Here is a 14,799-nt window from a genome sequence, read left to right on the forward strand (position 1 = left end):
TTAAAACTGGCGTTCAGAATCAGTCAATAAAGATAATAACTTTGTATCTGTGATCAAAATGATAAAATTTTTAAATTAAAATAGTGTAAAAGAATAAGATATTAATAACTGATGTTAAAAGTCACTAAAACATCTATTTCAGGATTATTGGCAAAGCACCTGCTTTTTGACTTAGAAAATTTACATCACAGGATCCCTTAGTGTTGCATTAAGACAGATTCTATAAAAATGATAGCTGTCTGGTTTATTTTCTTTCTTTTAGGACCTGTCATACTTAACACCCCCCCCCAAAACAAAAGGGGACTCCTTTATGCTAATCTTATATTGCCTTATTGTAAGGGGTATAAGTAATTTTTTAAAAAAACTGAAATTTAACCTTATACTCACTGAAATATCTGTGGAACTTAACAGCTAAATTTTATAATTTTGTAGAGTTTACCACTTACTTAAAATCTTAAATTGGTAGTAATGTATAATTTTTCAAGCAAAGGTAAGGTGGCATGATATGAACTGTAGTATAAACGATGCATTTATAATTATGTAGACTTATACAAATAATACATCCTTACAGTAGTATATTTAAAAAGCATATTGAAAGTTAAATGTGAAAGACCCACGACTCTCTTCTCCCACAACCAGTGGTAAGCAGTAAACTCAAAGTTACTAGTTTCTTATATATTTTTCCCCAAATATTCTAGGTGCATATATAATAGCACGTGCTGCCCACCAAACCCCAGATATTATTTACTACTCTTTTCCTTCACTTAGCACTATATCTTGAATATCATTCCAAACAGCTCATACAGATTATTTCTTGTTCTTTACAATAGCTGTATTAACACTCCATTTAACTTTATTCCATTTTAATAGACATTTAGATTATTTCCACTTACTAGCTATTAGAAACAATTCTGTAATATCCTTGGTACATTCACTTCTGTGTACATCCACAGGCTATTTGTCTGGAAGATAATTTTTAGAATTAAATGGAATACGCAGTTAACATTTTGAAGAGAGACTTCCAATAGGCTCTCCAAAACAATATCATAAAAATTTATACTCTGACATGTTTTCTTTGTTGGGCTAGGTCAATGTGCTATTAGTGTTTTTATGAAATGCGACTGTGAGAGACTGTATATTTAGTATATAATTTTTGAAACATCAAAGAATGTATTAACAATCCAAAGAAACTATTTCTCTGTAACTAAAGTAATTAACAGTATGTGCTTTGAAGACAGACAGAAATGGGTTCAAATGCTATTGTGTGATTTTGAGCATGTTATCTAGTCATTTTAACACTTAATTGTTTGCAAAATGGGGAAAACAGTGAATTATTCAGTTCAGTCGTTCAGTTGTGTCTGACTCTTTGCGACCCCATGAACTGCAGCACGCCAAGCTTCTCTGTCCATCACCAACTCCCAGAGTCCACCCAGACCCATGTCCACTGTGTCAGTGATGCCATCCAAGCATCTCATTCTCTGTCGTCCCCTTCTCCTCCTGCCCTCAATCTTTCCCAGCATCAGGGTCTTTTCAAATGAGTCAGCTCTTTGCATCAAATGCCAACGTTTTGGAGTTTCAGCTTCAACATCAGGCCCTCCAATGAAACCCTGGACTGATCTCCTTTAGGATGGACTGGTTGGATCTCCTTGCAGTCCAAGGGACTCTCAAGAGTCTTCTCCAACACCACAGTTCAAAAGCATCAATTCTTCGGCACTCAGCTTTCTTTATATATAGTCCAACTCTCAAATCCATACATGACTACTGGAAAAACCATAGCCTTGACTAAACAGACCTTTGTTGACAAAGTGATGTCTCTGTTTTTTAATATGCTGTCTAGGTTGGTCATAACTTTTCTTCCAAGGAGTAAGCGTCTTTTAATTTCATGGCTGCAATCACCATCTGCAGTGATTTTGGAGCCCAGAAAAATAAAGTCAGCCACTGTTTCCACTGTTTCCCATCTATTTGCCATGAAGCGATGGGACCAGATGCCATGATCTTCGTTTTCTGAATGCTGAGCTTTAAGCCAACTTTTTTACTCTCCTCTTTCACTTTTGCCAAGAGGCTCTTTAGTTCCGCTTCACTTTCTGCTATAAGGGTGGTGTCATCTGCATATCTGAGGTTATTGATATTTCTCCTGGCAATCTTGATTCCAGCTTGTGCTTCTTCCAGCCCAGCGCTTCTCATGATGTACTCTGCATAGAAGTTAAATAAGCAGGGTGACAATATACAGCCTTGATGTACTCCTTTTCCTATTTGGAACCAGTCTGTTGTTCCATATCCAGTTCTAACTGTTGCTTCCTGACCTGTATACAGGTGTCTCAAGAAGCAGGTCAGGTGGTCTAGTATTTCCATCTCTTTCAGAATTTTCCACAGTTTATTGTGATCCACACAGTGAATTATTATGAAGATTAGTATATAGTGTTTATTGAGATAACTGACAAAAGTATGTGCTTGGTAACCCATACTGTATGATCTAAATGATCAGCACATAACAAAGACATATATTTACTTACATTTTCTAAAAACAGTGAACACTAGACATATCTAACAAAGAATTGGTTTTTATTTTCTAAGTCTTTTAGTTCACAAGAGTATAAAATCTTTACCTGAACCATCACAATCATGAAGTACTGATTAGTGGGCAAAGTTTAGTATGGAACACAATTCACTCAGGTTCAAAGAAGCTTAGAGAAACAGTTCTAAATAAAGAAGCAAATTTCAATAATAAGGAGATTTGGGCTTAGGTTTATCAGACTGCAAAGTAATCATGAATTTCTTTACCTATGATAACAGGAAAATTTGTAAGACAGTATTTTGATAATGATGGTTGGTAGTTTATAAACACTATTAACTTGAGAATGGCCATAAAAAACAAGTGTAAAACTTCAATGTTGCAGCTGATTTCAAACATTTTTTTTAATAGATTTTTTAAGTGCTGAAATTTCCTAGAGGTATGATCACCTGTAAAGGAAATTACATGTTTAATTTGGGACATCAAAAAACATTTAAAATAGACACCACAAAAATGTTTCTGTAGTTTAAAGGTCAAATTTATTAGGAGATTAAGAGGTGTATTATACACAGACTATAAATACTGCACAGCTGACTTTATTCACAGTCAAGCACAGAGATACAGTCCATGCCAACCTATTTTGTGGATACTCTTGTTCTTTTATTCCAAGAAAAGTTTGCGCCATAAGACTTGGACTTAGGTTTTGGAACCTTTCTCTCCTCAACATCATAGCTCCATCCTAGAAAACAAAGACAATAATAAACCCACAAAAACACAATTAAAGAGGATCCCTGAAGAACACAGCAAGCAGAGGCTAACTTTCATAAATTTAATGTTCATTTATCAGGAGTATGTGTCAACACATCTTAAGTATAAATACTTAGTAATGTGTTCCTTTCTAATCCTATGTGACAAGAGGGTCTTAACTATTGCCTGAAGATGATTTATCATATCTTAAAGGTTCAAGCCATGATTTAATTTCTCTCTGCTGAATATTGTTCAATATTGATGGTTATGTATTATGTAAAAATTTCCATTCCTCCTTGTGGTTTAATATGTGACTTCAGTATCTGAAATAAGGAGCACTGAACACCACAACCCATCTCACTGCTTTCTAAGAGCTGGTGCCTTTACAACAGTTTGGAGCTCACTTGAAGTGATTATAGAAAAACATGTACACAACTATATAAATCAGAGTTGGAAGAGACCATAAGAGATTACTTGGTTCAGCTCCCTTGACTATGACAGGCTACTGATTAAACTCAAGTTTTTCAACATTTGTTTCAAGGGCTGTCAACATTAGAATCCCATTCAAGTATCTGGTAACAGTGCAAATTCTTAGGCCTGACCAGAGGTCCACTGGATCAGCTCTTGAGGGGACCTGGGAATCTGCACTTAATTGATTCCAGGAAATTTTTATGCATAGAAATTTGAGTTGTTTCTGCTTAGTCCCTAACTTGTGTCCAACTCTTCAGCGACCCTCGTGCACCGCAGTCTGCCAGGCTCCTTTGTCCTGGGATTTCCCAGGTAAGAATACTGGAGTGGGTTGCCATTTCCTTCTCGAGGGGATCTACCTGACCCAGGGATCAAACATGCATCTCCTGCACTGGTAGGTGGATTCTCTACCACTGAGCCACCTGGGAAGCCCTACCGCTCGTCTAATCTGTTCATTCTCTTCTGAGAGAGTGTTTCACAATTTTGAAAACTGGGTTTATATATGTCTATGCTATGCTAAATGGCTTCAGTCATGTACAACTCTGTGACCCTATGGACTGTAGCCCGCCAGGCTCCTCTGTCCATGGGATTCTCCAGGCAAGAATACTGCAGTGGGTTGCTGTGCCCTCCTCCAGAGAATCTTCTTGACCCAGGGGTCAAACATCTCTTACACCTCCTGTATTGGCAGGTGGGTTCTTTACTGCTAGTGCCATGTGGGAAGCCCCATATATGTCTATACCTCTGCCTTGGGTTTTTCTCCATATCTTTGAAGAACTATACTTAAAGGAGAAGTATATCTTATTCTATTAAACCAAACAAACACTCCTCCTTGAAAATATAATTACGTCCTCCTTCTATTCCCCAGTCTAAGCAACCTATCTATACAATTCACTTTTCTTCATTAGATCCATTTTCCATCCCTGTAATTTATCATTCTTCTCTCCCAGAACTTTCTTCAAATAACTCATCTTGAAACATTTGATTCATGGCTGAATCATGCAGTCATATATAAAATGTCCAAACTGAATATCATAGTCTAATTAAGTAACTTTCTTGATCTTAGGAGTTGTCATGAATTCTAGTACCTCTAGGTGAGTATAATTTGTTTCCACAAGCCTCTTAGTTAGAATTCATTTTGCCATAAAAGTAAAACTTAAGAAACTCAAAGTATACTGCTAGTGTGCCTATTTCAGTGTTCTAAAAGGGAAAGCAATTTAATAACTCCACTGCTATAACTCTTTGAAGAAAGCCCATTTGCTATAAGGAAATGGAGGAGGGAAGAAAATGAAACAAATGTCTTAAAATATCTTCCACAGACCCTGAAATTATTATAAGATATTAACAAATAGTTATTTGAATTTCAAAAAATTTACTAAAGAGCATAAGAATAGTACCTACTTTATAGGTTGTCATGAAGATTAAACAAACGAATTCATTAAAGTGCTTAGCGCCTGGTATTTCAGTTCTGTGAGACAGGTATTTTTCTAAAACCTTTATATGAATTCATATTAGTTCCTTTATATAACTGAGGAAACTGAGGCCCAGAATGATTAGGAAACTACCTAGCACAAGGTCCCTTTCCTTTCTCAGCTAGGAAAGGGCACAAGCAGAATCTGAATACACACAGCCTAATTCTGGAGCCTGTGCCTTAAATACATTATATTGTTTCTTGTGGTTTAATGGTAAGCACTTGATAAATGTTAAAGCTATTATTTCTCCCTCAAGTTTGATTTTCAACTTACTAGCAGCTTACTTTATATTGAAGTAAAGTATTAATGTAAATAAACTTTCTGTCACATTGTAACCCATTAGTTTTGAATTTATGATGCTTTGAATATAGTTAGGCATAAGTTGGTCTAGTTATTTACTACAGAAAGAGGTTTTGGTAAGCAAACTGATACTATGAACTGAGCATAATTTTAACACTATAAACTTCTCAAGCATTTTCTACATTAATCAGCAAATGGTGCTGATAATTATAAAAAATATTCAGTTCAATAAAGCAGATATACCTATTTACTGTACATTTATTATACATTTAATAAGTATTATCAATCGCTTTCTCTGTGTCAGGAACTCTATGGAAACCAGAGGTGAAACGGTAAACAAAAAATCCCCAAGCCATTTCAAGTATTTATGAGAAGAAGTTAACTAGTAAATGAATAGTATATTAGGTGTTATTATAGTAAAACAGGGCTACCCAGGTGGTGCTAGTGGTAAAGAACCTGCCTTCCAATGCAGGAGACATAAGAGATGTGAGTTCCATCCCTGGCTTGGGAAGATCACGTGGAGGAGGTCAGGGCGATCTAGTATTCTAGATCCACTCTAGTGTTCTTGCCTGGAAAATCCCATGGACACAGGAGCCTAGCAACCTACAGTCCAAAGGGTCGCAGAGTCAGACACGACCTGGCACCCACACATAGTAAAACATCCAGTTAAACACACACACAGACAGACACACACACGAGTACTTAAGAGAAAACAGTTTAAGAGAGGGCAGACAGGGCACCTTGCATCTGAGAAGATCACATTTGAAGGAAGATTTAAAGGTCAGAATTAGTCATGCGGATGTCTGGAAAGACAGCTTGCAGGCAGAGAACCCAAGTACAAAGACCTCCAGTTAAGAATGTCCCTGGTATTCCACATTCTAGGTCCTGTGCTTTAAATGTAATTGCATTGAGTTGAGTTTTAAAATTTAGCTCATAGGTTTCTTGGTTTATGGGTTGGGCATTATAATTATCCTTATTTTGTATCTAATTATGAGGAAAAATAAAGGAGACAAGCAGCCTAAAGCCACGTTGTTAATAAGTGGCAAAGCTTGGATTTTAACTCGGTTAAGTCTATGCACGTAGCCACATCATAATAAAACTGTATTTATTTTTAAAAGTCCTGTAACTGTGATTTTTAAAAATCTGTTTCACCCATGTCCTTTCAATCTATGTGATTTCCTAACCATTTTTCCTATTTTTGTAAATGAGTTGAAAAGACTGTTTTAAGAATCCTTCCCTATGTTCCTCCCCTAGTTATGAAGCAGGTAAATGGTTTCTAGTGTCAATTCTATGTCTGGCTACAATGGTTACTGGTAAGTTACCTGAGACCTCAGTAAACTTTTATTGCCAAATGATGGGTGAGAGAACCTATCTTCCCTCCCCTTCAGCCTCCCACCCCAAACTCTCCAGACAAGAAAGACATCTTAAGAGGAGCTGAAGAAGAATGAGAAATATTTAGGAATTGCTATTACAACACACACATACCTGGTAATCACTCATTTACACAGTTAATCTTTCAATCACAATGGAGAAAAAGCAATTTTTTAAACTGCATCAGAATGCAGACATTAGCTCTATTATCTCTTCTGTCTGTGAAAGTCTAAAAATGTTGTCGGGGTCACTGCAATGTGAGAAGACTGGGGTTTTGTACACATAAAAGAACAACTGGTTTGAGTTTTCTCCTGGTAACTAAGGAGTGAGCTGACTTGGGAATTGTAAGCCAGATTATAGTTGCTGTTGATGGTGATAACAACAATAAATAGAAGTATCATTATAGGGGTTGGAATGTGGATGGGCAAAACACCCCGTGAAAGCAAACAAAACCACACATAGAAGAAACCTATTAGCATTTGCTAATAGTATCCACCTCTGTATTACTTTACCACAGCCATCCATGATTTTAAGGACGTATGGGGGAAAAGTTTCTTTCCCTCACATTTTTCTGTGGAAAACAACTGTGTTCCCAAAACCAGACATGCACCTATGTTTCTCTGATTAAGTAAAAGCAAAGAAGGATATGGGGAAGTCTAATAACAATTCATAATAGAGACTGAAACTCAAGTCAGGGTCTACGTAAATCTCCCTTTGGATTTTTTAGCAAAGTTTTCTACTATATAGGACTGATGTTACAATGAAAATGTGCTCTTTTCTGGAACCCTGTTAAGAATCTGACCACATTTCCAATCATCCTTTTCCAAAGAGTTTACCTTATAGTGCCTGGATGAACAAATTTACTGGTCCCACTAAAAACTTCCTACCATAGTCTCCCCCACATTTTTTGTGATATTGTGGCAATATAAAGGACACTGGAAGAAGCGGTGAGCTTTAGCTAAAAAGACAAAATGACTGTTAGAGTAACAGCACTTGAAAGGACATCAAACATTTGTACTTAATGAGCATGTTACATGAATTGTACTCATCTTTTCTATATCCTATTTGAAACTTTTTAGAAAGATAACTTGCAGGGAGTAAAACAACAGGCATTTAAGAATGCAGTCTTATTTGTGAAATGTTTAAATTTCCATAGGAATTTCTTTTTCAGCCTGAAAGTTTTCTTTTTTTAAAAGAAATAACTCAAACTTGAGAGTTTTTGAATGAGATCAGGAAAGTGAAAACGCATCCTCTGAAGAATGCTTGTATAAAATCAAGGTGTGTGTAGTCTATGACAATGGTTTCATGTGTTGTTCTTCTGCGACACTGAAAACCAGCCCGTCCTCCTCCCAGCTGTGCAACAGAAGATGATCAAAGCAACTGAGTCCAAGGCAGCTGCCCCAGGGACGGGGTAAAGCTCCTAGGGCTGCCGTCACTTCCCACTGAGGAGACCAGCCATATGGCATGGATTAGCTACAAATCCAACCACCGGCACCTACATGATGAGAAGCTGACTCCCTTGGCTGTTTCACACACTGGAATGCTTTCACAAAGATATTTTGAATTTTAAGCCCTAGTATCAGAGAAATACCTCTGGCAAATGTGCCAATAAAGTTAAAATGTGACCTGTAATATCCCATGCTCAATTTCTTTTTCAGAAATTCACCCACTTATTTTGCTGTTCTCGAGACTGTGGCTGGGATATTCTACTTCCTATAACATGAATGTCTGGTGTAATCTCTTCAAATACTACTAAAATACAAAAACAAAAGCCCCTGAACAAAACTAGATCCCAATAATTTATGAATTCCAAGTATTGTATGAGATAAAAAAAATCCCATTCATTTAAATTTCAGAACCATTTCACTTACGTTCAGTAAAGCTGAAATACAGAGAAACATTCATCGGTATTTTTACTGCTTGTGAAATATGTTACCTTTAGTAACCTTGACTCAAGTCCTGTTAAAGGTCTGTCCCCTCCAGTAACCTAATGGCAAGCTCTGATAATACTCAGAAGTGAATGGTTTAATGATTTTTCCTACTGTGCATTTATGTACAAAGCAAGAACAACCACATAATCTGGCACAGACTGACATAACTGGCAGGCGCTGCTAAGGATAGCAAAGGCTTTGGGAGGCCACACTGATGTTTGTTAGCACTTGCAAAGTTTCAAGATTCCTCACCAAGCTATGTGCCCATAATATGCCTAGGTGAAAACATAGCATAAACATAAATTATATTTTAAGGAGGGAAGGTAACGAGGAAGAAAAGTAGCTTTATAAGCGTTCATTTTTAAAAAGTACTTCTATTTGAAATTCTCATGTATTTCATTTTGGGAGACAGGCGAGGTTCAGATCAGAATAATTTAAAAATATCTTAGATTGTCTTATAGAAAATATTATGGAGGGTAGATGTATTTTGGAAACATTGACAAAGCAATTCTTTCCACAAAAATTATATAAGATGGATTAGTAACACCCCGTACCTGCGACACCTGCAATACCCCCTCCCCACAAAAAAGAACCTTTGCTATGATAGCAAATGCCTCCATAAATTTTATCTGCAAGACAGGAAAAAAGACACAGATGTGTATAATGGACTTTTGGACTCAGAGGGAGAGGGAGAGGGTGGGATGATTTGGGAGAATGGCATTCTAACATGTATACTATCATGTAAGAATTAAATCGCCAGTCTATGTCTGACGCAGGATACAGCATGCTTGGGACTGGTGCATGGGGATGACCCAGACAGATGTTATGGGGAGGGAGGTGGGAGGGGGGTTCATGTTTGGGAACGCATGTAAGAATTAAAGATTTTAAAATTTAAAAAATAAAAAACTAAAAAAAACAAAAACAAAAACCAAAAACCTAAAGTACAACCATAAAAAAAATATATATATATAGTTGCTATATGGTATTACTATTTTGGAGCCACATTATTCAGAATTTGCCACAGAACAAACTGGTTTGTGTTCCAAAAGTACAACTGAAAAATTAGTCATTAGAAATTTAGAAACCATTTTTCCAGAAAATGAAACTATACAGCAACGGTAGAGATCCAAAAATCACTGAGATTTTGACCTAATTGATCTGGGTGTGGTCTGTGCATAGGGATTTCCACAATCCTATGTAACCCATAATATATTAGAACCTTACTAAGATGCCATGTATATATAACCCTACAGGAAAAATTATTTCAGACTTCTGACTGGGAATCTAAGGAATTCATGTCTGTCTCCTTAGTAGTCAAGTTGAACATTTCCCCAGCCAAAAAACAGACGGTACCAGGACTGGGGATTGGGAAGACAGTTATGTAGAAAAAAAATTTTCTGCTTCAATAGAGACTATGCAGTATTTACAGAACACCAGATCATAGCCCTGTTTGTTTTCTTTGAGTTATTTTGCAATTCCAAAAGTTGTATGTACAAATAATCTTATTTGCTGATTCTGTATTTGTGATTTGCCTACTAGCTAAAATTCATTTGTAAATTCAAAATCCTCCAAGGGCTCCTCCGACTTGGGAACTCTGATGCTGGCATCTCTTTCAGACTCCCTGCAGGCCGCAAGGGTGCCTGTGGGTGATGCTTGCGTGGTCATCCGTGACACGCACAGAGCCGTGAGTTCTGAGTCACCCAGCACACATGCTCCAGCTGAGGTCAAACAAGGTAATGCTATGCCTTCTTGTTTCAGCTCTCACACTGCAAACAAGTGTCCTTTTTGTAGTCTATTAACAGCACTTTTTTTTTTTTCATTTTTTTGCCTTTTGTTGGTAATTTCACTGTTTGAAATGACCCCCAAGAGTAGTGGTTTAGTGCTATTTAGTGTTCCTAAGTTCAAGAAGGCTGTGATATGTCAACCTGGGTTAGATAAGCATCATCCAGGATAAAGTATAACACTGCTGGCCATGAGTTCGATGTTCATGAATCAACAATATACATTAAATTAGGCACTTTAAACAGAAACACACATAAAAAACAAGATGATGTATTGATCAGCTGACAAAACTTTGTGATCAGCGGCCCACAGGAATCTTTTTCCCTAGGAGCAATTTTTTCAGATTTTTCACTAGTGTTTGTGGTGTCTTTACAGAACATAACTACCGTGAGTAATGAGACTCCACTGAACTTGAGGGGCACAGAAATTCTGTCCTGCCTCGTGACTCCCCAAGCCTCAGAAAAACCAGTTTGTCTCCATATACAATTCATCTCAGCATTCTTTCACTTTATATAATTTTGGGCTGTACTGACTTTTCCTTTGAACTGGTTATAACACCAGCACGGGTCTCTTGTTTCTTTAGTAAAATAAATCTTCAACATGTGTTCATTTATATCTATATTAAGTCATGATCTTATCTTTTTCAGGATGTTCTTTTAATAATTTTGGAGGTGCTACTGAGATGGCTAATAGCAACCAAAGTCAGGAAAACTTCCTTACCAGAAATGGTTTATGTTATTTTAAGCCCAAGATTATTTTTTCTTGGCTTCTGAATGTCAGAACTTTGCTGAATCTCTTGTTTATCAAATTTCAATTTTGTTCTCCACCAATCTGGGGAATTGATTTTTTAAGGTCTGATCATTTAAGATTCTTTTAAAATGGATTAATGGTTTTAAAAATCCATTCTCAGAGGAAAAAAGAAAATCTGGTTTGTCTTTTTCTGTATTTAAGGTCTAATGAAGTACTTCCTGAGTAGAAAACAGCTCTTTAGTATGGTATGGGCCAGTGAATGTTACAATTCTGTGGCCAACCCATGGCTTAAATTGTAGAAGTGAAATAAGTTCCCATCTGTCTGCATGTACGCTCAGTCAAATCCGACTTACTGTGGCTCGCCAGGATCCTCTGTCCATCGGATTTTGCAGGCAAGAAATAGTGGAGTGGGTTGCCATGCCCTACTCCAGGGGATCTTTCCAACTCAAAGATAGAACTTGCATAGCTTGTGTCTCCTGCACAAGCACGCAGATACTTTATTACTGTGACAATTGTGTCTGTCTGCTGCTGCTGCTGCTAAGTCGCTTCAGTTGTGTCCCACTCTGTGCGACCCCACAGACAGCAGCCCACCAGGCTCCCCCGTCCCTGGGATTCTGTCTACATACCTATTAATTCAGAAATGCATTTACTGCTCATTCTGTGTATAGGTAATTTTTTTTCTACCTCCAAGTATAATTAATGAATTAAGATTATACAATACTCTGAATGGGTTCTGTTTTGATTCTCTTACAGAGAAAATACATGCTTGTATAAGTGGAATATTCCTAAAACAGGAAAATGGAATTTCTAATACTTTGAATATGCTAAATTTTAAAAGTATTCTTATAGGATCTAACAAACATTTAAGAATTTAAATTCAGGTAGTATTGGCAAATGGAAGATTTAATTTTTTCTTTAATAAAAACAATTATGTTTTCTCTAATTTATCAGTATTAATATAACACAAGCATAGATTTTTATTCTACATGGCCATGTTCTTTCTAAATTAGCACATGTTTTCTGATCAAATGAGCTAACATTATTTCTGTTTAATGTTTTACAATCCTGCAAGATGCAAATTTTTGTTTATCCACAATGATTCCCTGTTCTGACAATTTCAACATTAATTACATTTTGTAATATGTCACCTTGAAAATTAATTTCTATGATCTTTAGGTAACTTAAAACCCTAAATGGTATTAATAGATACTTATTAATACCTAAAAAATTTTTACAATAAAATACTGAACCATTGATTACTAAGCAAAATTTAAACTTATTTACCTTTTTTTTTTTAATGCTACAGGGAGGCTGCATCTTTGAGTCTATTAATGGACATGTTCATTTTTGCCATTTGGATAAGTTGGACTAAAAAGAATGCACACAGTTGTGGCAAGTTTTGTTATGTGTATTTATCAACTTTGCCAGTCTACTAAAATGCTGGTGTGTGACAGTTTTCATCTCTACTTTTTCTATGAAATCAAAGTAACTCTGGCTAAAAGATAATTAAATGTACATAAATGAAACACTACTCGGAGTGATGGTGGAAAAGGGGTGTAACCTTGTATACAAAGTAATGAGTTGTGTTTTTGGTTTACTAAGGGTGGTGACAGTGGTAAAGAACCTGCCTGCCAATGCAGGAGACAGTTGTGGGTTAGATCCCTAAATCCAGAAGATCCTCTGGAGGAGGGCATGGCAACCACTCCAGTATTCTTGCCTGAGAAATCCCATGGATGGAGGAGCCTGGTGGGCTACAGTTGATAGGGTCACAAAGAGTTGAACATGACTGAAGCGACTTAGCATACTCAGAAGAAGGGGAAAAGATAATAGTTCTAAAGTAAAAAGTCTGTTCCAGAATGAGAAAGGAACTGTGAAGGACAAAACTTGAATGGGTACAGAAAGTTGTATAAGATTTATAAAAAGTAAGTTTTATGTACCTTAGATTACAGTGTATCTGGAAAATAAGTGAAAATCTATGTTGCTGTTGTTCAAACTGACTCAGTCGTGTCTGACTCTTCGTGACTCACTGACTGCAACATGCCAGGCTTCCCAATACTTCACCATCTCCCGGAGTTTGTTCAAACTCATGTGCATAGAGTTGGTGAAGCCATCCAACCACTTCATCCTCTGTCGTCCCCTTCTCCTCCTGCCTTCAACCGTTCCAAGCAGCAGGGTCTTTTCCAATGAGTCAGCTCTTCACATCAGGTGGCCAAAGTATTGGAGCTTTAGCATCAGTCCTTCCAATTTAGGGTTGATTTCCTTTAGGACTGACTGGTTCGACCTACTTGCCATTCAAGGGACTCTCAAGGGTCTTCTCTAGCACCACAATTCAAAAGCCATCAATTCTTCGGTCGTTAGCCTTTTTTTATTGTCTAGCTCTCACATCCGATACATGGCTCCTGGAAAAACCATAGCTTGACTATACAAACCTTTGTCAGCAAAGTAATGTCTCTGCTTTTTAATATGCTGTCAAGGTAAGGTCTGTCACTGCTTTTCTTTGAAGGAGCAAACGTCTTTTAATTTCATGGCTGCAGTCATTGTCCACAGTGATTCTGGAGCCCAAGAAAATAAAGTCTGTCACTGTTTCCATTGTTTCCCTATCTATTTGCCATGAAGTGATGGGACCAGATGCCATCATCTTAGTGTTTTGAATGTTGAGTTTTAAGCCAGCTTTTTCACTCTCCTCTTTCATCTTCATCAAGAAAGAGGCTCTCTACTTCCTCTTCACTTTCTGCCATAAGGGTGGTATCATCTGCATATCTGAGATTACTGATAATTCTCCTTTCAATCTTGACAACTGTGCTTCATCCAGCCTGGCATTTTCCATGATGTACTCTGCATAGAAGTTAAATAAGCAAGAAGACAATATACAGCCTTGATGTATTCCTTCCCCAATTTGGAACCAGTCCATTGTTCCATGTCCAGTTCCTGGACACAAGTTTTGCAGGAGGTAGGTTAAGGTGGTCTGGTATTCCCATCTGTTTAAGAATTTCCCACAGTTTGTTGTGATCCACACAGTCAAAGGTTTTAGCATAGGCAATTAAGCAGAAGATGTTTTTCTGGAATTCTTTTGCTTTTTCTATGATGGAATGGATGCTGGCAATTTGATTTTTGGTTCCTCTGCCTTTTCTAAATCCAGCTTGTACATCTGAAAGTTCTCAGTTATGTACTATAGAAGCCTAGCTTGAAGGATTTTGAGCATTACTTTGCTAGGATGTGAAATGAGTGCAATTGTGCAGCAGTTTGAACATTCTTTGGCACTGCCCTTTGTTGGGACTGGAATGAAAACTGACCTTTTCCAGTCCTGTCACCACTGCTGAGTTTTCCAAATTTGCTGGCATATTGAGTGCAGCACTTTAACAGCACCATCTGAGAAGCTATGAAATGTGTTAAAATCTTACCAAAGTTTGTTCCATTTTGATGGGCTTGTTTCATTAGGTTACTGTTTATTGCCTTCACCTACAATAAG

The 14,799-nt window shown here is 37.1% G+C and overlaps 1 protein-coding gene across 1 annotated transcript in view; it reads right to left on the reverse strand.

Annotated features, from left to right (window-relative positions):
- Positions 3,029 to 14,799, reverse strand: part of NDUFS4 (NADH:ubiquinone oxidoreductase subunit S4) — a 113,931-nt gene continuing 102,160 nt past the window's right edge. The window contains exon 5 of the mRNA XM_005694716.2: positions 3,029 to 3,251. Within this exon, the coding sequence (XP_005694773.1) occupies positions 3,148 to 3,251 (104 nt within the window). The 3' untranslated portion in view covers positions 3,029 to 3,147. The remainder of the gene's footprint in view (positions 3,252 to 14,799) is intronic.

The sequence above is a fragment of the Capra hircus genome, chromosome 20 (assembly GCF_001704415.2).
Source record: "Capra hircus breed San Clemente chromosome 20, ASM170441v1, whole genome shotgun sequence".
Lineage (NCBI taxonomy): Eukaryota > Metazoa > Chordata > Mammalia > Artiodactyla > Bovidae > Capra > Capra hircus.